Source organism: Carcharodon carcharias, chromosome 21 (genome assembly GCF_017639515.1).
Source record: "Carcharodon carcharias isolate sCarCar2 chromosome 21, sCarCar2.pri, whole genome shotgun sequence".
NCBI lineage: Eukaryota > Metazoa > Chordata > Chondrichthyes > Lamniformes > Lamnidae > Carcharodon > Carcharodon carcharias.
The window spans coordinates 84,506,918-84,532,743 of NC_054487.1; the positions used below are offsets into that span (position 1 = coordinate 84,506,918).

At 44.7% G+C, this 25,826-nt stretch overlaps 1 protein-coding gene across 1 annotated transcript in view; it reads left to right on the forward strand.

Moving 5' to 3' along the window:
- Positions 1-12,834: 12,834 nt before the first annotated feature.
- LOC121293082 (sodium-coupled monocarboxylate transporter 1-like) overlaps positions 12,835-25,826 on the forward strand; it is a 38,823-nt gene continuing 25,831 nt past the window's right edge. The window contains exons 1-2 of the mRNA XM_041215678.1: positions 12,835-13,185; positions 24,415-24,480. Coding sequence (XP_041071612.1) covers positions 12,835-13,185; positions 24,415-24,480 — 417 coding nt within the window. The remainder of the gene's footprint in view (positions 13,186-24,414; positions 24,481-25,826) is intronic.

The window sequence follows — 25,826 nt, forward strand, 5'->3', positions numbered from 1 at the left end:
AGAGGCACGTTCACTCCCAGACCCACTGTCTGAACTGATGCTACATTTCCGTGCCTTCCATTCTAGTACTTCATGTTCCCAATCCATAGGCCTAATTTCCTGTCCTTTATCTCGTACATTTAACCAGTTTTTATGTTTTCCAGTGGCCTTCCCTGCTCTACCTACAATCGTCGCATCCCACCATTGGCCGGCCCCTTCTGGCAAATATGTACCTTGCATGCCAGCTTTTGGCAGTTGTCCTCTGGGACAAGTCGCTTCATCTTCTTCATCCAAATTACAATCTCCATCTTCAGATATCCTGTCAACATCAGCTACCTGGTCCTCACAATCATGCAACATATAGGTGTGAGAAGTTCATGGTTCCTCATCACTTCCTATGCTTTCCAGACCTGTAAATTTGTAATCTTTGCCAACCAACCTTGATGAGTCTGGTTCCCGTGTTGAAATTTGACTGTTTTACCATCTTTACCTATAATCTTTCCCAGGCCTTTCCACTCGTTAAGTCCTCCTCTCTCATAGCATACCATGTCTCCCTGATTGAAAATAGTTTCCAATGGTCGTATATGGCCTTAGAGTTCACCGAATTCTCTGAAACTTCAGCTTTAAGGAACGCTCTTCTACCCGTGTGTGGTGCATTTAAATGCTCAGAAAAGGTAGAGCTAATCGTAGTTCCCTCCCAAGCTGGGGGATGATCACTCAGGACTGAAGGAATTTTTGATATGGACTGTAAATCCCAACCATCAGCAGTGAATTCTTGGCATGGACAGCCCATGCTGGAGCTGATGTTAACTTGCAGCTTGGTCTATCTGCCAATATTTTACAAAGCATCTCATCTATCACCGCATGATTCACACACTCCATTACAAAAAGGGCTTTCAGCTGCAGTAGTCATAACTATTATATTCTTTTCACTCATATCCCAGAACTCGTCATTAGCAACTTCCATTGGATCTCCATTATCAGTGAGGAATTTGGCTGATGTTCCCAATCTGGTCCCTATCCACTTCGCCATTACCTGATCTACAATTATTTTCTTTTCTTTACTGTATATGATTGTTGACTGGCTAAACCTTGTTGCCAAATCTACAAAATGTAAAATAAAAATGTTCTTTTCTTTATCCCACACCTTTAACTCCATTGCCACAACTTCATTGAAATCCCTCTCTAATAGTAGACTCACAATCAGCCATGAGAGTGTCCTCCTGTATTTCTTACATATATCACATCTATCGCTTATCTCCTCTTTAAGTTTAGTGTACTCCCCATCCCTTAGCAACATTTTTAATCTTTGTGAAGGGTGGGTGAACTGCCAATACAATTTTAACAATTTGCTTTTTGTCTTCCAAATTCCTATCCCCTGATGCTAATAATACTTCTTCAATCTCCTTAGTAAAGTTGGGTTGCATTAAAGGAATACAGTAGTTTCCAGATTGTGTAAATCCACAGGTTTTACAAATACAATGGCCTTGTCATTTTCCATGTCCAGCTACATTTGTGTACTTTTCATCGATGGTCTGCTCGACATTAATGGTATTTCGCTAGACACTGCATCCATGCTAATAAAATGATTGACTCCAGCTATCTTTCATTACCCTTTCTAAAGATTCTAGGATTTAATCATCTCCAAATCTAAAACTGGTGGAACTCAAATTCTTTAACCTTATTCCAGTCCTTGCCATTTAAGGAGTCCAGGTAGCATTTTAACCAGTCTATTCCACAGACTGTAGATGTGCATCCGCTATCTAGCACTGCACAGTTGAAGGTTTCTGCCACCAAGACATTCATCACCGGGCTGAAACCTCTTGTAACTAATACAATGCCCTCTCTTCAGTCAATATCTCCATCTTCTGCTTCTGAGTCTTCTGTCTCTTGTTTAATTTCGAACACATTATATCGTTTAGGACAGTTCATTGCATAATGGTATTTTAAATACCATCTAAAACACCGATTGACCACATCCTGGGATTTTCCTGAGTTCATTCTTTTAAATCCCCAATTTTTTTCTCCTGCCATAACTGGCCAAGGTGTTTCTGCCCCATTGTTTCTAGTTATAAATCTCCTTTCGTACTGATGCCTGTTTCCTGTTTCTAAACAATCTCGCCATCCAGTTAACATTGTATCCTCCATTTTCTGTCCTACCACCAAATGGCTCATTTGTGCCATGAACGCTGCCGGAAAGGAATGTTTTCCGAAGAATTTTTTTTTTAAGAGATTCTGACATCTGTTCTAGCAGTGTGTGTCTTTCTGTAAAGATAACTTCCCGTTAGAACCAGGAGCCTGTCTATATTTGATACTTTTACATGGTTTAGTAACTTGAAGCCAGCATCGATAGGGGAATTTCTCAATGGAACATTTACAATCTTGCATATCGTCCACTGAATTCCATTATGTAATCTCCTATGGAATTTTCTTCCAACTTCCCAAATTTGTCAAAATCGGACCATGCTTCATAAGCACTTAATAAATCATCTTTTTGATAGATCTTATCCATAAAATCTAATAAAGCTTCCAAACCTTCATCTGTGTCCAAATGCTTAGGCTCCAACTCCAAAAATAATTTGCATCTTATTTTGCTTTCATATGGTAGCGAAAGTGCCAAAGCTATCCCCTGTTTTTACTTTGGCAAGGACGTAACTTCTGTCCACATGGTTAATTCATTTCTCCACTGGTCATATGACTGATGCTCAGAAAACAGCCGTGGGTAATCATACCCCAACACTCTACATTTTTATTCAGCCATTTTTTTTGTTGTTTCTTTTTGAGTGACTCAAAACCACTCTGCACTTAAGGTTAACTCCAAATACAGTCTTTTGTCCAAAGAAAGCTTAGTTTCCAATCTTCTTAATTACAAGCAGGAACCATTCTCTGTTACTACTGTCAAGAACCAATAGTTGTTTAGAAATGAAGACCGAAACCAAGACAAACTTCTTCAGATGGAGTTTTATTGCTTGTCATAAAATTATTCACAGACCAGACACTATCCCTTTTATACAAAGCTTTTTTAAGAGTACATTGTTTCATAATTTGCCATGGTGAGATTTGTACTTTTGATCTTGGGGTTACAAGCCTAGTACCATAACCACTTGGCTATCATACCAGAGCTCCCTTGTATACAAATGTGTACTTAGTTAAGCAACCTAATAATTAACAATTTAACTTTTTTAACTGTTTCCTTCCCTAACACCCTTCAGCTGATGAATCAGTACTTCGTCATGTTGAACACGACTTGAAACAAGCACTTAGGGTAGTAAGGACACAGAATGTACTCTGGGTAGGGTACTTCAATGTCTGTCACCAAGAGTGGCTTGGTAGCACCACCACAGACCAAGCTGGCCGAGTCCTAAAGGATGTAACTACTAGACTGAGTCTGCAGCAGGTGGTGAAGGAACCAACAAGAGGGAAAAATATACTTGACCTCATCTTCACCAAACTGTATGCTACAGATGCATCTGTCCATGACAGTATTATATTAGTAGGAGTGATCAATGCACAGTCCTTGTGGAGACAAAGTCCCACCTTCACTTTGAGGATACCCTCCATTGTGTTGTGTTGCACTACCACCATGCTAAATGGAATAGATTTAGAACAGATCTAGCAACTGAAGACTGGGCAAGTATGAAGGATTGTTGGCCATCAGCAGCAGCAGAATTGTACTCAACCACAATCTGTAACCCATTTCAATCCCTTCCCCCACCTCACCCGCACCTGCCGCACCAGGGCCATCTGCCACTAGCTTGCTACCCTTAATGTCCCCATTAGCACATCCTTTAGATAATATCACCACCATCAACACCCCTTTGTCCTTTTGTCTATGACATCTTTGGTAGTCTCTTCTTGGCATCCACCTATCACTGGCCCTCTATCCAGCTCTACCTGTCCCACCCCCTCTACCAGCTTATATTTCATCTCATTTCTATATGTCTTAGTTCTGATGAAGGGTCATACAGACTCGAAAGGTCAACTGTGTCCCTCTCCGCAGATGCTGTCAGACCTGCTGAGTTTTTCCAGGTATTTTTGTTTTTGTTCTAGATTTCCAGCATCCGCAGTATTTTGCTTTTAACAATCTGTAACCTCATGGCCTGGCATATCCCCCACTCTACCATTACCACAATGCTAGGGGATCAACCCTGGTTCAATGAAGAGTGCAGGAGGGAATATCAGGAGCCGCACCAGGCTTACCTGAAAATGAGGTATCAACCTGATGAAGCTATAACACAGGACTACTTGCATGCCAAACAGCAAAAGCAGCAAGTGATAGACAGAGCTAAGCGATCCCACAACCAATGGATCAGATCTAAGCTCTGCAGTCCTGCCACATCTAATTGTGAATGGTGGTGGACAATTAAACAATGCACTGAAAGAGGAGGCCCCACAAATGACCCATCCTTAATTATGCCCACCACATAGTGCAAAGGATAAAGCTGAAGCATTTGCAACAATCTTCAGCCAGAAGTGCCGAGTGGATAATTCATCTCGGTCTCCTCCTCAGGTCACCAGCATCACAGATGCAAGTCTTCAGTTAATTCAATTCACTCCTTATGATATCAAGAAAAGGCAGAAGGCACTGGATACTGCAAAGGCTATGGACGCTGACAATATTCCAGCAATAGTGCTGAAGACAATTGTTCTGAAGAACTCCAGAACTTGCCACATCCCTAGCCAAGCTGTTCCTGTACAGCTACAACACTGGCATCAACCTGGCTATGTGGAAAATTGCCCAGGTGTGTCCTGTAAACAAAAAGCAGGACAAATTCAACCCGGCCAATTACCGCCTCATCAGTCTACTCTCGATCATCAGTAAAGTAATGGAAGGGGTCATCAACAGTGCTATCAAATGGCATTTGCTTGGCAATAACCTGCTCACTGATGCCCAGTTTGGGTTCCGCCAGGGCCACTCAGCTCCTGACCTCATTACAGCCTTGGTTCAAACATGGACAAAAGAGCTGAACTCCCAAGGTGAGGTGAGAGTGACTGTCCTTGACATCAAGGCAGCATCTGACCAAGTGTGGCATCAAGGAGCCCTAGCAAAATTGGAGTCAATGGAACTGGGGGGAAAACTTTCCGCTGATTGGAATCATACCTAGCACAAAGAAAGGTGCTTCAGATCGTTGGAGGTCAATCATCTCAGTTCCAGGACATCAGTGCAGGATTTCCTCAGTGTCCTAGACCCAACTATCTTCAGCTGCTTCATCAATGACCTTCCTTCCATCATTAGGTTTGAAGTGGGGATGTTTGCTGATGATTGTACAGTGTTCAGCACTATTCGCGACTCCTCAGATACTGAAGCAGTGCATGTCCAAATACAGCAAGACCTGGACAATATTCAGGCTTGGGTGGACAAGTGGCGAGTATACTGGCATTGGAGGCAACCCAGAGAATCTTCAGTTGGTTGCTTCCACATATGGAGGGATTTTCTTATGAGGAGAGGTTGAGTAGGTTGGGCCTGTACTCATTGGAACTTAGAAGAATGAGAGGTGACCTTATTGAAACATATAGAATTCTTAGGGGGGGTGTGACAGGATAATTGCTGAGAGATTGTTTCCTCTATGGGAGAGTCTAGGATCAGGGGGCATAATCTCAGAGTAAGGGGTCACCCATTTAAGACAGAGATGAGGAGGAATTTCTTCTCTCAGAGGGTAGTGAATCTGTGGAATTCTTTACCGCAGAGGTCCTGTAGAGGCTGGGTCATTAAATATATTCAAGGCTGAGATAGACAGATTTTATAGACATTAGTAAGGGAATCAACGGATGTGGAAAAAAGGCAGGAAAGTGGAGTTGAGGATTATCAGATCAACCATGCTCTCACTGAGTGCAGAGCAGACTGGATGGGCCAAATGGCCTACTTCTACATCTTATGGCCTTATGGTCTTATGCACTGCAGGAACTCACCGAGGCTCCTTAGACAGTGCCTTCCATGACCGCTGCCAACTAGAAGGACAAGGGTAACAGACATATGGGAACACCACCACCTGGAAGTTCCCCTCCAAGCCACTTACCATCCTGACATGGAAATATATCGCCATTCCTTCACTGTCCCTGGGTCAAAATCCTGGAACTTCCTCCCTAAGAGCACTGAGGGTGTACCTACACCACAGGGACTGCAGCGGTTCAAGAAGGTAGCTCACCACCACCCTCTCAAGGGCAATTAGGGATGGGCAATAATGCTGGCCTAGCCAGTGACACCCACATCCCATGAATGAATGAACATAAATCTCTTCTTGGCTGCTTTCTCCCACAATCTTCATTGACTCCTGTTGTGTTGGTTCCTGGTATTGTTCTTTTCCAACAGTCCACACATCCATCTCAGTATCTGCACCTTATTAGTATCTGGTCATTGTTCTTCTCTTGTTTATGTTGCCCAGATGTCTGCACCATACAACAATGCTGGTTTCACAATTGTCTCATCGATTAACCCTTTCAGCTTTAGCGATTATTTTCAATCGGTTAACACTCCACTGCAATCAGAGTTAAACCGTTGCTTCATTTCCATTTCAGTACTTCCATCTTCTCTCACCACTGACTCCAGTTACTTGAAGCCATTCACTTTCCCCAAGTCCTCATCCATAATCATTATACCTTTGCTCTGATCCTCTTCCCTAGGTTTAAACTAACAGTCCATAAATTGGGCCTTTGGTCTACTGATCTTCATGCCCTTGGCTTCTAGTGCTTTTCTCCAGTTATCCAGGTACTCAGTCATGTTCCCTGCCACATACCTCAATGTCATCTGCAAATATCATTAACTATGATACTTACGATCTAATTTTTCTTTAATAATTTGCCCAAAAGCCACTTTCTAACCCAATTTGGCTTTAAGACATTAGTTGACAGGATTAAAAAGGGCATAGTTCTCAAAATGGAGGGCTGGTAAAGTTCAGAAGGGGGCCGGTTTGTTTGTTGTGCCTTTGCTGGCTCTCTCCGAGTGCAATTCAGCTGGTCCCTTTCCCTGTAGTCCTGCAAATTTTTCCTCTTCAGCTAATTATACAGTTCCATTTTGTAAGCAGCAATGAATCTGCCTCCACCACACTCTCAGGCAGTACGTTCCAGGTCCTAACCAATCGTTGTGTAAAAAGTTGTCTTCAAGTCACATTTGGTTCTTTTGCCAATCATTTGAAACCTGTGTCCCCTGGTTCTCGATCATTCCACCAACGGGAACAGTTTCTCCCTACCGACACTGTCCTGAACCCTCCATGAATTTACACCTGGGCAGGACTGAGACTGATGTCCTAGGGGGAATATTTGCTACAGTGGTTGGGGAGCATTTAAACTAAAATGGCAAGGGGATGGGAACCTATGCAAGGAGTCTGAGGAGGGGGAATCAAGGACAAGAACAAAAGACAGAAAGGGGAATAAGAAAAGTGATGGGCAGAGAAATCAAAGGCAAGAATCAAACAGGGCCTCAGTGAAAAATAGTGGAAACGGGATAAGTACTGTTAAAAATACAAGCCTTAAGGCTTTGTGCCTTAATGCGAGGAGCATTTGCAATAAAGTGGATGAATTAACTGCGCAAATAGATGTAAACAGGTATGATATAGTCAGGATTACAGAGACATGGCTGCAGGGTTACCAGGGATGGGAACTGAACATCCAGGGTATTCAGTATTTAGGAAGGTCAGACAAAAAGGAAAAGGCAGTGGAGATGCATTGCTGGTTAAAGAGTAAAGTAATGCAACAGTGAGGAAAGATATTAGCTCCGACGATATGAAATCTGTATGGGTAGAGCTGAGAATTACTAAGGGGCAAAAAACATTAGTGGGTGTTGGATACAGACCCCCAAACTGTAGTGGTGATGTTGGGAATGGCATTAAACAGGAAATTAGAGATGCATCCAATAAAGGAACATCTGTAATTATGGGTGATTTTAATCTGCATATAGATTGGGCAAATCAAATTAGTAACAGTTCCGTAGAGGAGGAATTCCTGGCGTGTATAAGGGATGGTTTTCTGGACCAATACATTGAGGAACCAACTAGGGAACAGGCCGTCCTAGACTGGGTATTGTGTAATGAGAAATGAATAATTGGCAATCTAGTTGTGCGAGGCCCCTTGGGGATGAACAACCATAATATGATAGAATTCTTCATCAAGATGGAGCGTGACATAGTTGATTCTGAGACTAGGGTCCTGAATCTTAATAAAGGAATCGACGATGGTATGAGACGTGAGATGGCTATGATATTGGGAAACGTTACTTAAAGGGATGACGGTGGATAGGCAATGGCTTACATTCAAAGGGTGCAACAATTGTTTATTCCTGTCTGGCACAAAAGTAAAATAGGGAAGGTGGCCAAACCATGGCTTACAAGGGAAATTAGAGATAGTATTAGATCCAAGGAAGAGGCATACAATTTGGCCAGAAAAAACAACAGACCTGAGGATTGGGAGCACTTTAGAATTCAGCAAAGGAGGACCAAAGGATTGATTAAGAAGGGGAAAATAGAGTACAAGAGTAAGCTTGCACTGAATATAAAAACTGACTGTAAAAGTTTCTATAGGTATGTGAAGGGAAAAAGATTGGTGAAGACAAATGTAGGTCCCTTACAGTCAGAAACAGGGTAATTTATAATGAGGAACAAAGAAATGGCTGACCAACTAAGTACATACTTTGGTTCTGTCTTCACAAAAGAGGACACAAATAACATACCAGAAATGTTGGGGAACACTGGGTTTAGTGAGATGGAGGAACTGAAAGAAATCAGTATTAGTAAGGAAATGGTGCTGGAGAAATTGATGGGATTGAAGGTGGATAAATCCCCAGGGCCTGATAATCTACATTCCAGAGTACTTAAGGAAGTGGCCTGAGAAATAATGGATGCATTGGTGGTCATCTTCCGAGATTCTATAGACTTTGGAACAGTTCCTATAGATTGAAGGGTAGCCAATGTAACCCCACTAGTTAAAAAGGGAGGCAGAGAGAAAACAGGGAATTATAGACCAGTCAGCCTGACGTCGGTAGTGGGGAAAATTCTAGAGTCCATTATAAAAGATTTAATAGCTGAGCACTTGGAAAACAGTGGCAGAATCAGACAGAGTCAGCATGGATTTACGAAAGGGAAATCATACTTGACAAATCTACTGGAATTTTTGGTGGATGTAACTAGTAGAGTTGATGGGGGGAGCCAGTGGATGTGGTTTATTTGGACTTTCAGAAGGCTTTCGACAAAGTCCCACATAAGAGATTGGCGTGTAAAATTAAAGCGTGTGGGATTGGGGGTAGTGTATTGAGTTGGATAGAAAACTGGTTGGCAGACAGGAAACAAAGAGTAGGAATAAATGGTCTTTTTCCGAGTGGCAGGCAGTGACTAGTGGGGTACCACAGGGATCAGTGCTGGGACCCAGCTATTCACAATATATATATATATATATATATATAAATAATTAGATGAGGGAACTAAATGTAATATCTCCAAATTTGCAAATGACGCAAAGCTGGGAGGGAGGGTGAGCTGTGAGGAGGATGCAGAGATACTTCAGTGTGATTTGGACAAACTGAGTGAGTGAGCAAATGCATGGCAGATAGAGTATAATGTGGATAAATGTGAGGTTATCCACTTTGGCAGCAAAAACAGGAAGGCAGATTATTATTTGAATGGCTATAAATTGAAAGAGGGGAATGTGCAACGAGACCTGGGTGTCCTCATACACCAGTCGCTGAAGGTAAGCATGTAGGCGCAGCAGTTGGTAAAGAAGGCAAATGGTATGTTGGCCTTCATAGCAAGAGGATTCGAGTACAGGAGCAGGGATGTCTTGCTGCAATTATACAGGGCCTTGGTGAGACCACACTTGGAATATTGTGCGCAGTTTTAGTCTCCTTATCTGAGGAAGGATGTTCTTGTTATAGAAGGAGTGCATCAAAGGTTTACCTGACTGATTCCTGGAATGGCGGGACTGACATATCAGGAGGGGTTGAGTCGGTTAGGGTTATATTCACTGGAGTTCAGAAGAATGAGGGGGGATCTCATAGAAACCTGTAAAATTCTAACAGGACTAGACAGGGCAGATGCAGGAAGGATGTTCTCGATGGTGGGACAGCCCAGAACTAGGGGTCAAATTCTGAGGATGCAGGGTACATCATTTAGGACTGAGATGAGGAGAAATTTCTTCACCCAGAGAGTGGTGAGCCTGTGGAATTAGCTACCACAGAAAGTAGTTGAGGCCTGAACAGTGTATGTTTTCAAGAAGGAGTTAGATATAGTTCTTGGGGTGAAAGGGATCAAAGGATATGGGGAGAAAGCGGGAGCAGGCTATTGAGTTGGATGATCAGCCATAATCATAATGAATGGCGGAGCAGGCTCAAAGTGCCCAATAGCCTACTCCTGCTCCTATTTTCTATGTTTCTATGAATTTGAAAACCTCTATCAAATATCCTCGCAATCTTCTCTTCTCGAAGGAGAAAGCAGAAAGTTTTTTTATTATTCATTTATGGGATGGGTCATTGGCAAGGCTAGCATTTGTTGTCCATCTCTAATTGCCTTAGACAGATGAGCCGCCTTCTCGAACTGCTGCAGTCCGTATGGTGTACGTATATCCAGTGTGCTGGTGGAGAAGGAGACTCTAAGGGTAATTTCTTGGAAACTTTGCACTGAAAGCATGTATTGACTATTGTCAATTATAAAAAGCATTTGAACTAATATAGCATGTACCAAAAAACCAGTGATAGAAAAGAAGAAACAATTCTTAACAATTAATTCTCATAGTCGTTTGGTAGCACAGAACTTGAGTATTGCTGAAAAAAAGAGGCATGTCTAAGCTTTTCATTTTGCACTCATCAGGACACTTGCTTGAATACCAATATTAGGGGAAAACAACAATTTACACTGTATGTGAAGAGAGTGCTGATTGGTTGACAAGCGGTGTTGCATTGCAGAATGCATCAGAGATGGTGACTGACAGTTAACTGTCAAGCACTGTTTGAAATTTAACCAGGCAACTTGACCCTGATTGGGCAAGACCAAAGGTGTTCTGCAGTTTCCTCTACATTGGAGAGACCAAACGCAGACTGGGTGACCGCTTTGCAGAACACCTTCGGTCTGTCCGCAAGCATGACCCAGACCTCCCTGTCGCTTGCCATTTTAACACTCCACCCTGCTCTCTTGCCCACATGTCTGTCCTAGGCCTGCTGCATTGTTCCAGTGAAGCTCAACGCAAACTGGAGGAACAGCACCTCATCTTCCGACTAGGCACTTTACAGCCCTCTGGACTGAATATTGAGTTCAACAACTTTAGATCTTGAACTCGCTCCTCCATCCCCACACCCTTTCCATTTCTTCCCCCTCCCTTTTGTTTTTTCCAATAATTTGTATAGATTTTTCTTTTCCCACCTATTTCCATTATTTTTAAATGTATTCCAGCCATCGTTTATTTCACCCCACCCGCACTAGTGTTACCTTGCTTGTCCTGCTCTCCACTCTTAATTAGCACATTCTTTTAGATAATATCACCACCTTCAACACCTCTTTGTTCTTTTGTCTGTGACATCTTTTGGTTATCTCCTCCTATCACTGCTTGCTTGTCTCAACAACCCCCCCTCCCCCCTTCTTCCCCCTCCCCCACCCCGCCCTTAAACTAGCTTATATTTCACCCCTTTCCTATTTCTACTTGGTTCTGTTGAAGGGTCATGAGGGCTCGAAATGTCAACTTTGCTCTTCTCCGCCAATGCTGCCAGACCTGCTGAGTTTTTCCAGGTATTTCTGTTTGTTTTAGAAATCCTTCTGTAGTTTAATGCTTCAATGATAGTTAGGTAACAGGAATAACAAATCACGTATTTCTTTCAAGCCGGGGAGGCTAGAATAATATCTCTCCAAGAACCACTGTTACTGAGTCAATCTTTTAAAAATTGATTGAGTAACTGAAGGTCAGTGTCAAGAGGGAGCGTGGGAATGTCAGATTAGAAAGTTGCTTTCGTTGAGGGAGATAATTATTGAGACAACAGCATTTCAGTAAAACATTACTGAGGACTTTTCTGCCAAAGTTAACAGCAGAAGCTAACTGTGTGGCTCAGTGAGCTTGTTCAGTGAATCACAGGCTGGGGAAGTCCCAGATTCTACTCCGTGGCCAATGTTGACCTGGCCGAATTTAGTCTCTGGGCCCCTAGATTAGGGAGGGGCTATTTGGCCATAGCTGCTGTACCTGATCACTGATGGTGGCTGATGGACATGACAAAACCCTCATCCTCACCCTGTGACTGAATAACCCTTCCAACACACTCACACAGGACTAATGACCATTTGACCAAGGCCCAGGAGGGAATTCAGAGCCCATAGATCATTTCATCCCTCTGTCCTTCTCATCCTTCCTTCCTGTCTTTCTATATTTCTTGCTTTCTACCATTCTTTCTCTCCTCCTCTCTTTATTTCTGCCTTCCTCCTTCCCTCCTTCCACAATATGCTACAATGGCTGCGAATGAAGCAATTCCCACCAGTGTTGGTGGAGGAAGGGTACAAAAAGAACTGGATGAATTCAACTCATTCCAGTAGCCACAGATTTGTCCAGACCTCCTTTGCTTGTATCTTCTCAATTAGTGAGCTAAAAAAGTTATTTTTCTTTCTGAAGGTTGACCACCCTCCAAATGCAGTATGAAGGTTAATGAATTTCTATGTGCAGATTTAAAAATCATGCTTCCTGGTTAAGCATGATCTTTAATGGTTAACGTGTGGGACACTTCTTATAAACTCAGCCTGAGAGATGGGTAAACAGGAAACATGTAAGATTGGTTTGACATTAACTTGGTACCAGGTTTGGAGGTTGATGCCCTTCAATGTTTCCCCTTACTGCTGCGTGGATAGGTTGTACAGATCTGCGGTGAAGCTCCGAGCTGAGAGAAGGAAGTTCTGAAATATGCCTGCACCTATTGTTTCTGACAGTTTCAGTACCTGGGACTACATGGTTTTTGTTGCTATCCTGCTGATCTCGGCCCTGGTGGGAATCTACCATGCGGTGGTGGGAAGAGGACAGGAGACGTCCGAAGATTTTCTCCTGGGAAGACGGCAAATGAGCACCGTGCCAGTGGCTCTCAGCCTCACTGCCAGCTTCATGTCTGCAGTGACAGTGCTGGGGGCCCCATACGATACGTATCACTTTGGGGCTGTCAACAGCTACTTTGCCATTGCTTATATGTTAACGGTGATTCTCAGTGCTGAGGTCTTTCTGCCGGTTTTCTACAGGCTCGGTGTCAGCAGCAGCTATGAGGTAAGAGCCAGGTGAGGGGGAGGGTTATACCAGATTGCCAATAGTCCAAGTAATTAAAATGGTCGCATTCAGTAAACCCTCAAATCAGCAGGATTCCATCTTGATATGTGATCACTGATCAGCTCTTTAAATGCTTCTCTTTACTGACATGGTAACGTGATAGTTTCTGCATCTTCTTAGGCAGTTCCTCGGGATCGAGGATGACTCGCTTCCACTCTGGTTCAATACATTCTGGGAAGGCTGATAGGTCCAGTGCGTGATCTGCCACCTGTGGGGCAGTTCATGCTTGAAGGGTTGGGTAGATGGGGGTTGTTTGGAGGTTGGTGCGCTCGCTCCGACAATTCAACCTCGTTCCCAGAGAATGTGCTCGCTGCCTTCTTGAATGAACCTTCCCCATTTTGGTCGGTCACAATCCAGGGACTCTCATGAGTCGGTGGGGATGTTTGACATCTTCAGGGATGTTTTGACGACATCCCTAAAGTGATTCCGGTGTCCTCCTGGGAGCCTCCTGCCATGACTGAGTTCAGAGTAGAGCAGTTGCTTCAGGAGTCTCATGTCAGGCGTAGGACCAACATGTCCAGTGGAGCTGGTTTTGAGTGACTAGCGCCTTGATACTCAACAAGTTGGCTTGGGAGAGGACACTGCTGTTGGACTGTTTAACTTGCCACTGGATTTGGGGATCTCATGAAGGCGCCACTGGTAGCACCTCTCTGGTGCTTTGTGCTGACTGCTGTAGGTTGTCCAAGCTTTCCAAACAAGCACTTCAACCAACATGATCTGCCCTTGACATTAAGGCAGCATTTGACCCAGTGTGGCATCAAGAAGCCTTAGTAAAACTGGAGTCAATGGTAATCAGGGGGAAAACTCCTCGCTGGTTGGAGTCATACCTAGCACAAAGGAAGATGGCTGTGGTTGTTGGAGGTCAATCACCTCAGTTCCAGGACCTCACTGCAGGAGTTCCTCAGGGTAGTGTCCTCGGCCCAACCATCTTCAGCTGCTTCATCAATGATCCTACTTCCATCATAAGGTCAGAAGTGGGGATGTTCGCTGATGATTGCATAATATTCAGTATCATTTGAACACCTCAGATACTGAAGCAGTCCATGTCCAAATGCAGCAAGACCTGGACAATATCCAGGCTTGGGCTGACAAGTGGCAAGTAGCATTCGCGCCACACAAGTGTCAGGCAATGACCATCTCCAACAAGGTAGAATTGAACCATCGCGCCTGGACAATCAATGGCATTATCATTGCTGAATACCCCACTATCAACATCCTGAGAGTTACCACTGACCAGAAACTGAACTGGACTAGCCATGTACAGACTGTGGCTTCAAGAGCAGTTCAGAATCTAGGAATCCTGCGGTGAGTAACTCATCTCCTGACTCCCCAAAACCTGTCCACCATCTACAAGGCGCAAGTCAGGAATGTGATGGAATACTCCCCACTTGCCTGGATGAGTGCAGCTCCAACAACACTCAAGAAGCTGAACACAATCCAAGTCAAAGCAGCTCACTTGATTGGCACCAGTCCCACAAACATTCACTCCCTCCAACACAGATGCACAGTGGCAGCAGTGTGTGTGCCATCTACAAGATGCACTGCAGGAACTCACCAAGGTGCCTTAAACAGCACCTTCCAAACCCATGACTGCTACCATCTAGAAGGACAAGGACAGCAGACACATGGGAACACCACCACCTGGAAGTTCCCCTCCAAGTCACTCACCATCCTGACTTGGAAATATATCAGCCGTTCCTTCACTGTCGCTGGAACAAAATCCTGGAACTCCCTCCCTAACAGCACTGTGGGTGTACCTACACCACATGGACTGCAGCGGTTCGAGAAGGCAGCTCACCACCACCTTCTGGAGGGCAATTAGGGATGGACAATATATGCTGGCCCAGCCAGTAGCACCCACATCCCCTGAATGAATAAAAAAAGCCTACATTAAGAAAGTTGGGAGGCCAACCAGTACAGATAATTAAGCAGATTCAGCAGCAACAGTACTGAGGAAAATGGTAAATGGGGTTTTCCCTTCTGTCTCTGACATAAACATCTGTCTCCCTACCTGTCCAGCTTACCTTTGCAAACCATTCTTAAAACCCGCCTCTCTGACCAAGCTAGTGATTACTCTTTCCTGGAGAAGCTTTGAGCTTCAGAAGAAAGAAAGAAATTACATTTCCACAGTGTCTTTCACAACCTCAGGACATCATGAAACATTTCACAGCCAATGAAGTACTTTCTGAAGTTCAGTCACTGTTGTGGTAGCTAACTTGCACACAGCAATCTGGTTATGATCAGATAATTTGTGTTTGCAATGTTGGCTCAAGGATATATATTGGACAGGGCACCAGGGAGAACTCCCCTCTCCTTCTTTGAGTCGTGCCATAGGGATCTTCCATGTATTGACTTCAATGGAATTACAAATGCAGAGAGATATAAAATGGCTGCTGACCCACTAAAGCCTGTTTAACCCTGTCACACAAAATCAGGATGTACCCCATTGCTCTTGTGTTGGATATCTTTGCTTGGCTGAGGCATATTGCTTAGATTCCCATATCAATAATCGAACAAAAGTATCCATTCAGAATGTTAACTATTTGATGCTCATCATTAGGTTTAAGCCTGTTTGTACTTTCATGATTTGCTGTTGTTTAATATTATTGCAACTCATTTGAATGCACATGATTCCAATGATACAACCTGACAGAATTCTCAATAAAGACTGACAGTCGCTGAATTCTGTATTCACTGTTCCTCACTTAAGGGAAAAGCCGTGGTTGTGCGTAAAAGAAACACTTACAGCTGCAGTTCCCCATCGATGTCTCATTAACCTTTCCAAGGTGTCGTCAGGAGTCAAGGAAGTCCAACTATCATTCTCCCTCCACTGTGCCCTGTAAAAGTATTCAAGGCTCCTGGCAGAGGTCAGTTCCAACAGACACTAGCCTAGAGTACACACCAGCTGCCTCCCCATTGAGTCCAAAGGCAGGAACCCAGGGATCAAGAGTTATTACCCGACCTGCCCACCTCCATGTTTGCTCAAGCAAAGCAGCTGCTGTAATCTACCCTTTTTCTCAAACTCTCTTCTGAACACACGTGCTGGGTTTCCAGTTTTAAGAGATTCCTACCTCTCCAACGTGAACACACATAGGCACTGCTCATTGTCAATCAAATCTGAAATGTAGAGGGGGAGGGTAGGTATAGGGAGAGTAAAAGATGAACAGGGTTTGTCTTGCAGGTTCTTGTTAAACTTCAACTTCTGATCCCACCGATGTGAATGGAGATTTGAATGGCTTGCCAACCCCATCGCAGGGAAAACCATCGCCGGTGGTGGTATCGGAAGGTTCTGGCCTTAAGAGTCACCTTCTCCTGTTTAAAATCCGGGTAGTGTCATTTCCAAATTGGAAGACCTAGTTTTTAAACATTTTCCATTATGTAGCCAGCAGTTATGTTCTTCCAGAACAAAAACAGAAGATGCTGGGAATACTCAGCAGGTCAGTCAGTACCTGTGGAGGGAGAAACAGAGTTAATGGGCCGGATTTTCCCTGTTGGGTTACACTCCCAAATTCAGGCTCAATTCTGGATGGATCCCTGGAAGTGGCCATCGTGGGATGTTGGCTGCGATCTTCCCGGAGGCGGCCAATTAAGAACCTGCCTCTGGGAGCCCCATCCAATTAAGGATGGCAGAGGGACCAGGGAAGTGAGAGGTGCTGTCCACTCAACATCCCCTGGGAGAGGTGAGTGCTGTCCCTACCTGGTCTAAAGGTTCTTGTCTTGGCTATCAACAGCACACAACAACCTGGATGAAATTTCACCAAAGGTGATACAGTTTTATTAAACCACTAAGCAGCAGTACATACTCACGATAATACTGGTTGCTTAGCTTCCATCCATCTTGGTGGTCAATCCGATGATGAATCCTCCGTGTGCATCTTCTGAGCAACTGACCAAATTGCTCTCACCGCTGCAGCAAAGATGGCTCCGTGGCCTCTTGTTAACTGTTCTGCTATGGGCCTGTGCCATATCAGGCAAAACCTGCTTTTCGTCCATTTACTTGGTTTTTAATTACATCACCGTGCATCTCCATGCTTTCTGCAGATGTAGCTTGGCTGAGCCCCCTTTGAAGGTCACACTAGAGGTACTGTCACCAGCTTGACACCACGTTGTTACCTCCAACACCGTTATCAATCTCCAGAACTGGGAGAAGGCAGCACATTTATTGCCCCTTAACGAGGCTCAGTCTGTTTATCTTCCCTGGTACCAGCCCTCCTACAGGTTAAGTCATTTTTGCAGAACTTGCTGATTCTGACAAGGCCTTGACTTGTCTAAGTTAACCATCATGCTTTGTGTTTTGAGCCCACAGTGCAGTTCAGTTCAGTTCAGTTCTTTAGATATACCTTGGTTCTGTGTTCTTCTTATACCTCAATGCTCCTTGTTACCATCATGAGATAGACTCCACGCACAGGGTTACACCACAACCAGTCTACATTAACTAATATAAAAGAAATAGAGAAACTGTTACACAGTTAAGAAGTGATTGTACATTCAAAAAGTAAATAATATGTCGGCTTATAGCAGGTGGGAGATTGAGAAGACACCTCGAGATGGAGGTGGCTCTGCAGCATTGGGAAAAAAAATAAAAACCCTGCATGGCCACAGCTGTTAGGTCATCATAGCAGAGGGGAAACTCTGCAAGGGGTGGCTTGCAGCCATAGCTATGGCCATCGTATCCCATTGACTCCATGCTGGGTTGATTGAGTGGAGGCATCGACGGTAACCTGGCCTGTCACAGGAGGCTGTCTCCTGTTGCCCGCCGGTCTCTGGGCTCAGTCAGAGGTTTGTCTGCCTTCAAGAAGGTCCTGGCTGCACCATCAAAAATCTCCCAGTTGGCTCATTTAATACCAACAGCTATTGGGCAGGTAGCCTCTGTCACACTACCACCCCCACTGCCCCTACCAACCACTACATCCAGCAAGACTGCTCAACGACAGGGGTTTATTGGGTAACAGACCCAGTGCTCTATTTTCCAACTTTGCTCCCAATTCCTCCTCCTAACCCACTTCTGTGGGGCTGTGAAATTTCAACTCGATGTTTCAGCTAGGTGACCCTTTCACCTGTAACCACCGAGGAGTGAACATCACTTTTAGAATCACTCAGATGGCAATTTATAAATCCTGGTGCCCAGCATTGCTCTGCTCCCCACACCCACTGCCCCCCCACCCCACCTCACTCCATATTGCTTTAGGAGAAGTGGCTAAATTCTATGGAACTCTCCACAAACCCCAATCTGTGTTAATGCTTTCCAGAACATTCCAAATACATTGGAGGACAGCAGCATCATCAGATAACAGAATACTGAGGACAGCCGATTCGACAATTTTAAATCAAATTGAAGGAATTGAAAGAGTCAGTCGAGGCATAGATTACAAAAGTAGGGAGGTCATGTTGGAGTTGTATAGAACCTTGGTGAGGCCACAGCTGGAGTACTGTGTGCAGTTCTGGTCACCACATTATAGGAAGGATGTGATTGCACTGGAGGGGGTGCAGAGGAGATTCACCAGGATGTTGCCTGGGATGAAACATTTAAGTTATGAAGAGAGGTTGGATAGACTTGGGTTGTTTTTGTTGGAGCAGAGAAGACTGAGGGGCGACCTGATCGGGGTGTACAAGATTATGAGGGACATGGGCAGGGTGGATAGAGAACAGCTGTTCCCCTTAGTTGAAGGATCAGTCGTGAGGGGACATAAGTTCAAGGTGAGGGGCAGGAGGTTTAGGGGGGATGTGAGGCAAAACTTTTTTACCCAGAGGGTGGTGACGGTCTGGAATGCGCTGCCTGGGAGGGTGGTGGAGGCGGGTTGCCTCACATCCTTTAAAAAGTACCTGGATGAGCACTTGGCACCTCATAACATTCAAGGCTGTGGGCCAAGTGCTGGTAAATGGGATTAGGTAGGTAGGTCAGGTGTTTCTCACGTGTTGGTGCAGACTCAATGGGCCGAAGGGCCTCTTCTGCACTGTATGATTCTGTGATTCTGTTTAGGCAGGAGGGAGGGATAAAAGGAGACAAAGGATGGAAGGATGGTTGGAGGGAGAAGAATTCAGAGAATCATACACCAGAGAGGGAGGCCATTTGGCCCATCATGCTGGTGCTGGTTCTTTTGAAAGAGGTATCCAATTAGTCCCACTCCCTCCGTTTTTCCCCCACAGCTCCTGCAAATCTTTCCTTCAAGTATTTATCCAATTCCCTTTTGAAAGTTATTTTTGAATCTGCTTCCACCGCCCTTTCAGGCAGCGCATTCCAGATCACAACAACTCACTGTGTAATTTTGCTTTGAAATACTCATCTCCTTTCTGGTTCATTTGCTAATTACCTCAAAGCCTTGCCCTCCAGTTACCTAAACACAGCAAAAAGAGGAGCCTCTTGCAATTCACAGCCTCCTTCTAACCCTCAATGTTGTTCTTACACAGTCACTGAAGATCCTAACCAGAAAGATAATTCACCCCCTCTCCCTGTCCGATTGTCTTTACTGCCCCCCACCCCCCCACCCCCCCCACCTCCTGGAGAGGGCAGCTGGCTGGGTTTTGACAGCACCAATGCTGTGTCCCTATTCCTCATTGATCCTACACATTAACGTTCCAACATGCCGCACATGCAACCTGGTAGGAAATGCTTTGTAAAGAGTCCTTTACCTATGATGTGTTTGGCTTGGAGAGATAGGGCATCAAGAGGTTGATCAGAACTGAGCTCTGCTTGTTACCTTGTATGGACTGACTTATTCTGGAAAGAGGGAGAAGGAGGGAGGGGAGAAAGGATGAAAAGATGGAAAGTGGGCATGCATTTCTTTAGCACCTTTCACAATCTCAGGAACCCACATTTCCTGCCTAAAATTCTAGAATAGCTACACCACAGAAGGAGGCCATTCAGCCTGCGAGCCCTCACCAGTTCCCTGCAAGAGCACTTCAGCTAGTCTCAGTCACCCACCCTCTCACTATAACCCTGCATTTTTTTCAAATGACGATAGTGACTACATTTCAGAATCACCTCATTGAAATGACATGGCATTTCCTGAAGCTGTGACAGGTACAATATAAATGCTTTCTTTAATCTGCGCTACTCTAACTCAGCAGTGACACACTGATGGAAACTCCTTTCAAACCTTGTTCTCAACTTGTATCAAGATATTTGAAATAAAACGTTTTGTTTGTACCTAGTTTAAAAAAAACAAACCCAGCTTTAATTCTTTTTTTTACCGGGTTCGAAAGTGTAATCATTCATAAAATTAATCTATGGGAAAGCCTTTCCTCAATACAAAAGGGAAAGGAAAACCACAGGAAATACACAACAGGTCGTCTTCATTTGCAAAGTGAGAAGACAGGTTAATGTTTAGAGTTTAACCCAATTGTTAAAGATCTGCTGTAGAGCCGACACTCCAGACATTAAGCCATAGAACAAAAGAAAGAAAGCATTCCCATGAAGTGTTATTTTTTTTTTGTTCAAATAAAATTAATTCTTGCTCATTGGAAAAGCACACCAAAAATGTGTGCTGAATAGATACATCTGACAAGTCCATACTAGCAAATCAAGAGGGCAGCATGCTGACTCTTCATCTGTTTTTAATGGTAATCATTTCAAAATAGTGTCTTCATTAGCTTCTGCCAATTGTTTCGCAATACGCTCAAGCTCCTCTCGTTTCTTTTTTTCTTCAGCCTCAACTCTCCTCTCCTCTTCAGCAACAGGCTTTAGATAATTGAAGTGTTATTTATAGTGAATGGGTGGGGGACTGGGGCTAATTGGGTAGCTCTGTCAAGGAGCCAGCACAGGCACGATGGCCCCAATGGTTTCCTTCTGTGCTGTAAAATTAAACAATCGTAGAATGATGCCGCACAGAAAGAGGCCCATTTGGCTCATTGTGCCTGCCCAGGCTCTTTGAGTTATCCACTTAGACCCACTACCCCCCCAATTTTTCCCCTAGGCCAGCCAATTTTACTTTTTCAAATATTTATCCAATTCCCTTTTGGAAGTTACTGTTGAATCTACTTCCACCGCCCTTTCGGGCAGCACATTCTGGATCAGAACTCGCTGGGTAATAAAAACGTTTCCTCACGTCACCTCTTTTGGCCAATCACCTTAAATCTGTGTCCACTGCTTACTGACCCCACTGCCACTGGAGACAGTGGTTTCTCCTGATTCACTCTGCCAGACGCCTTCATGATTTTGAGCACCTCGGTTAAATTTCCCCTCAACCTTCTCTACTCTAAGGAGAACAAACTGGTTCTCTGAGGCTCTTTGCATTTTTAATTCGAACAATTTTATTGCCCTTATTTTAAATTTGTGAAGGTTCTCTTTTTATTTACGTCCAGCTTCTTGTTTCGTCTGCCCAAAGGGGAGATGTTTCATAATAACCCTTCAACAATTCCAATTGCTTTCCAACCATAAGGTTTTGAAAGTACAGCAGTGGGAGCCGGCATCACAAAGTGTTGAGCAGGTTAAGGCTCCCTCGGGTAGGTGCAGAGCCGGGAGCTGCAGCTCCTGAAGGATGTCCAGCACCGACACTCTGAGCTCCTTCACTGCCTGGGATTACCTGGTCTTTGCTGGGTCTCTGCAGCTCTCCACGATGGTCGGGGTTTATTATGCAGTGTCGGGGAGACGGGAGCCAAGTCCGAGCCATTATCTGATGGCTATAGCCAGCTGGGAGCCGAGCCCATGGTTCTCAGCCTCACCGCCAGCTTCAACTCAGCAGTGACCGTGCTCGGGACCCCTGCTGAGGTCCAACACTTCGAGGCAGCCTTCTCCTTGGCGGCTCTTCCTATTGCTTCAGGATGGCCCTCACCTCCGAGATTTCCTGCCAGTGCTCTACAGGCTTGAGATCACCAGCACCTCCCAGGAAGTAGCATTGGGGATGAGGGTGGGGGGGTGGGTGCAGATTTAGCAATTCAAGACTGAGCATCCATAAGGCGCTGTGGGCCATCAGCAGCAGCAGAATTGTACTTGAACACAATCTGTAACCTCATGGCCAGGCATATCCCCCACTCTACCACTACCATTGAACCAGGGGATCAACACTGGTTCAATGAAGAGTGCAGGAGGTCATGCCAGGAGCAGCACCAGACATACCTAAAAATGAGGTGTCGACCCGGTGAAGCTACAACACAGGACTATGTGCAGGCCAAACAACAGGAGCAGCAAGTGATAGACAGGGCTAAGCGATCCCAAAACCAAAGGATCAGATCTAAGCTCTGCAGTCCTGCCACATCCAGTCATGAATGATGGTAGACAATTAAACAACTCACTGGAGGAGGCTCCACAAATATCCCTGTCCTCAATGATGGAGGAGCCCAGCACATTAGTGCAAAAGATAAGCATTGTTACAATCTTCAGCTAGAAGTGCCGAGGGGATGACCCATCTCAGCCTCCTCCGGAGGTCCCCAGCATCACAGATGCCAGTCTTCAGCCAATTTGATTCAGTCCATGTGATAACAAAAAATGGCTGAAGAGACTGGATACATCAAAGGCTATGGGCCCTAACAATATTCAGGCAATAGTACTGAAGACTTGTGCTCCAGAACTTGCTGCGCCCCTAGCCAAGCTGTTCCTGTACAGCTACAACACTGGCATCTATCCAGCTATGTGGAAAATTGCCCAGGTACGTCCTGTACACAACAAGCAGGACAAATCCAACCCAGCCAGTTACTGACCCATCAATCTACTGTCGATCATCAGTAAAGTAATGGAAGGGGTCATCAACAGTGCTATCAAACGGCACTTGCTCAGCAATAACCTGCTCACTGATGCCCAGTTTGGGTTCCGCCAGGGCCACTCAGCTCCTGACCTCATTACAGCCTTGGTTCAAACATGGACAAAAGAGCTGAACTCCCAAGGTGAGGTGAGAGTGACTGCCCTTGACATCAAGGCAGCATTTGACCGAGTGTGGCATCAAGGAGCCCTAGCAAAACTGGAGTCAACAGGAATCAGGGGGAAAATTCTCCACTGGTTGGAGTCATACCTAGCACAAAGGAAGATGGTTGTGGTTGTTGGAGATCAGTCATCTCAGCTCCAGGACATCACTGCAGGAAATCATCAGGGTAGTGTCCTTGGTCCAATCATCTTCAGCTGCTTCATCAATGACCTTCCTTCCATCATAAGGTCAGAAGTAGGGATGTTCACTGATGATTGCACAGTGTTCAGCACCATTTGTGACTCCTCAGATACTGAAGCTTTTCATGTTGAGACTTCATGGCATCCGGACTGCCTTCTGACTGTACACCACTGTGCCGTCACCTCTGCTGGGTCTGTCTTGCCCAGCGATGGTGTTGGTGTCTGGGACAATATCCAGACTTGGGCTGAGAAGTGGCAAGTAAGATTAACACCACTGAAGTGTCAGGCAATGACCATCCCCAACAAGAGAGAATCCAACCATTACCCCTTGATGATCAATGGCATTACCATCACTGAATCCCCCACTATCAACATCCTGGGGATTACCATTGACCAGAAACTGAACCAGACTAGCATTATAAATATTGTGGCTACAAGAGCAGGTCAGAGATTAGGAATCATGTGACGACTAACTCACCTCCTGACTCCCCAATGCCTGTCCACCATCTACAAGGCACAAGACAGGAATGTGATGGAATACTCTCCAGTTGCCTGGAAGAGTGCAGCTCCTACAACACTGAAGAAGCCTGACACCATCCAGGACAAATCAGCCCACTTGATTGGCACCCCATGCACAAACATTCACTCCCTCCACTACTGACACACAGTAGCAGCAGTGTGTGTACCATCTACAGGGTGCACTGCAGGAATTCACCAAGGCTCCTTAGACAACACCTTCCAAACCCATGACCATGACCATCTAGAAGGGGAAGAGCAGCAGATAGATGGGGACACCACCACCTGGAAGTTCCCTTCCAAGTCACTCACCATTCTGACTTAGACTGTGTGTCGGTGGTGAAGAAATTAAAAATTTAAGGTGGTGAATGGAGTGCTGATCAAGCACGGTGTTTTGTCCTGGATGGTTTCAAACTTCTTGAGTATTTTTGGAGCTGCACTCAGCCAGTTAAGCGAAGAGTGTTTCGAAATTGGCCCTGGCACTTCTGCCGCTCTTGGTGGGCGGGGGGGGGGGGGGGGGGGGGGGGGGGGGGTGGCCAAAGATGCCTCTTCACGATGGATTAGTTTTAGAAATTAGATTTAGAACCAAACTTCACCTGTGGCTCTTTGATTTTCAGTACCTGGAGTTGCGGTTCAATAAATGGGTCCGTTTATGTGGGACGATATTGTTTATTATTCAAACAGTAAGTGTCCAATTAAAATGTGTGCAGCTCCTACTGTCTAATTTATTGTTGCAATAACCAAAAGGACATTGGTTCTGAGTGACAGATTCCACAGTAAACAATCTGTAACATTAAAATATAATCAAATCACTATCCCTGGCAGCGGACCACTTGTGATGTTGAGCTGTCTTTATTGCTTTGATATAAAGCTTGTATTAATTATTTGGCCGTGAATTGTTTTCTACATGAAGGCCTCCTTCTGGCCTCTGTCTTGCACTGTTCTTCAATGAAATTATCAAATTCGTGTTTGCTACACTGGTTTCTCCAGTGGCAGCCTGTATCCAACTATTAGAAGGTGTAATTCAATGCTCCGAGTTCACTCCCCTCACTGAGTCTCACACCCTTCTCAGAATCACAGAAGTTTCTGTTAGTTCCATTAACTGTATGTTGAGGAAGAATGAGTCTGAAGCCTCCAAACTGGTTTATTTCCAAGAAAAGTGAAAAGAAAAGTAACAGACTCTCCCAGATCCCCCCTTCCCTCAGTGTTCCAGCTGTTCCCAATTTATATGCTCTTTTAGTTAAACCAATAACAAAGGGGGACAAATTAACAGAAGTCTATAAATTAACAGAAGCTGTCCTCATTTACAGGTGGGCCAATATCCATCACATGTTTAACAGTCCAATTGCCTCAACAATATAACCACCATTAAACCTTTCCAACTGCCAATTAAAGTGATTGCCTTTGGACCTTAACAATGTAATTATTAAGGCATTGACAGTTTTCAATGCAAGGAAGCCATTTGGCCCATCATTTCTATGCAAGCTCTTTGAAAGAACTTCCCAATTAGCCCCATTCTGCTCTTTTTGTACAGCACAAACTCAATGTGCCAAAGGTCAAAAATAATTTCTAAATTTGTGGATTATAGGAAACTTGGAAGATTTGTAAGCTGTGAGGAGGAAAGTGTAGAACTTCAAAAGGACAGAGACAAGTTGGTGGAGTGGGCACATAGATGGCAGATGCGGAGAAGTGTGAGGCCGTGCATTTTAGTAGGAAGAACATGGAGTGACAATATAAAATAAGGGGTACAATTCTTAAGGGGGTGCGGGAGTAGAGGGACCTGGGTGTACTTGTGCATAAATTGTTAAAGGTGGCAGGACAGGTGGGGAGAGTAGTTAATAAAGCATACGGCTGTAATTAATAGGGGCATTGAGTACAAGAGCAGGGAGGTTATGTTGAACTTATATAAGACACTAGTCAGAGCTCAGCTGGGGTATTGTGTACAGTTCTGGCTGCCCCACTATGGGAAGGATATGAGTGCATTGGAGACAGTGCAGAAGGCGTTTACAAGAATGGTTCCAGGGATGAG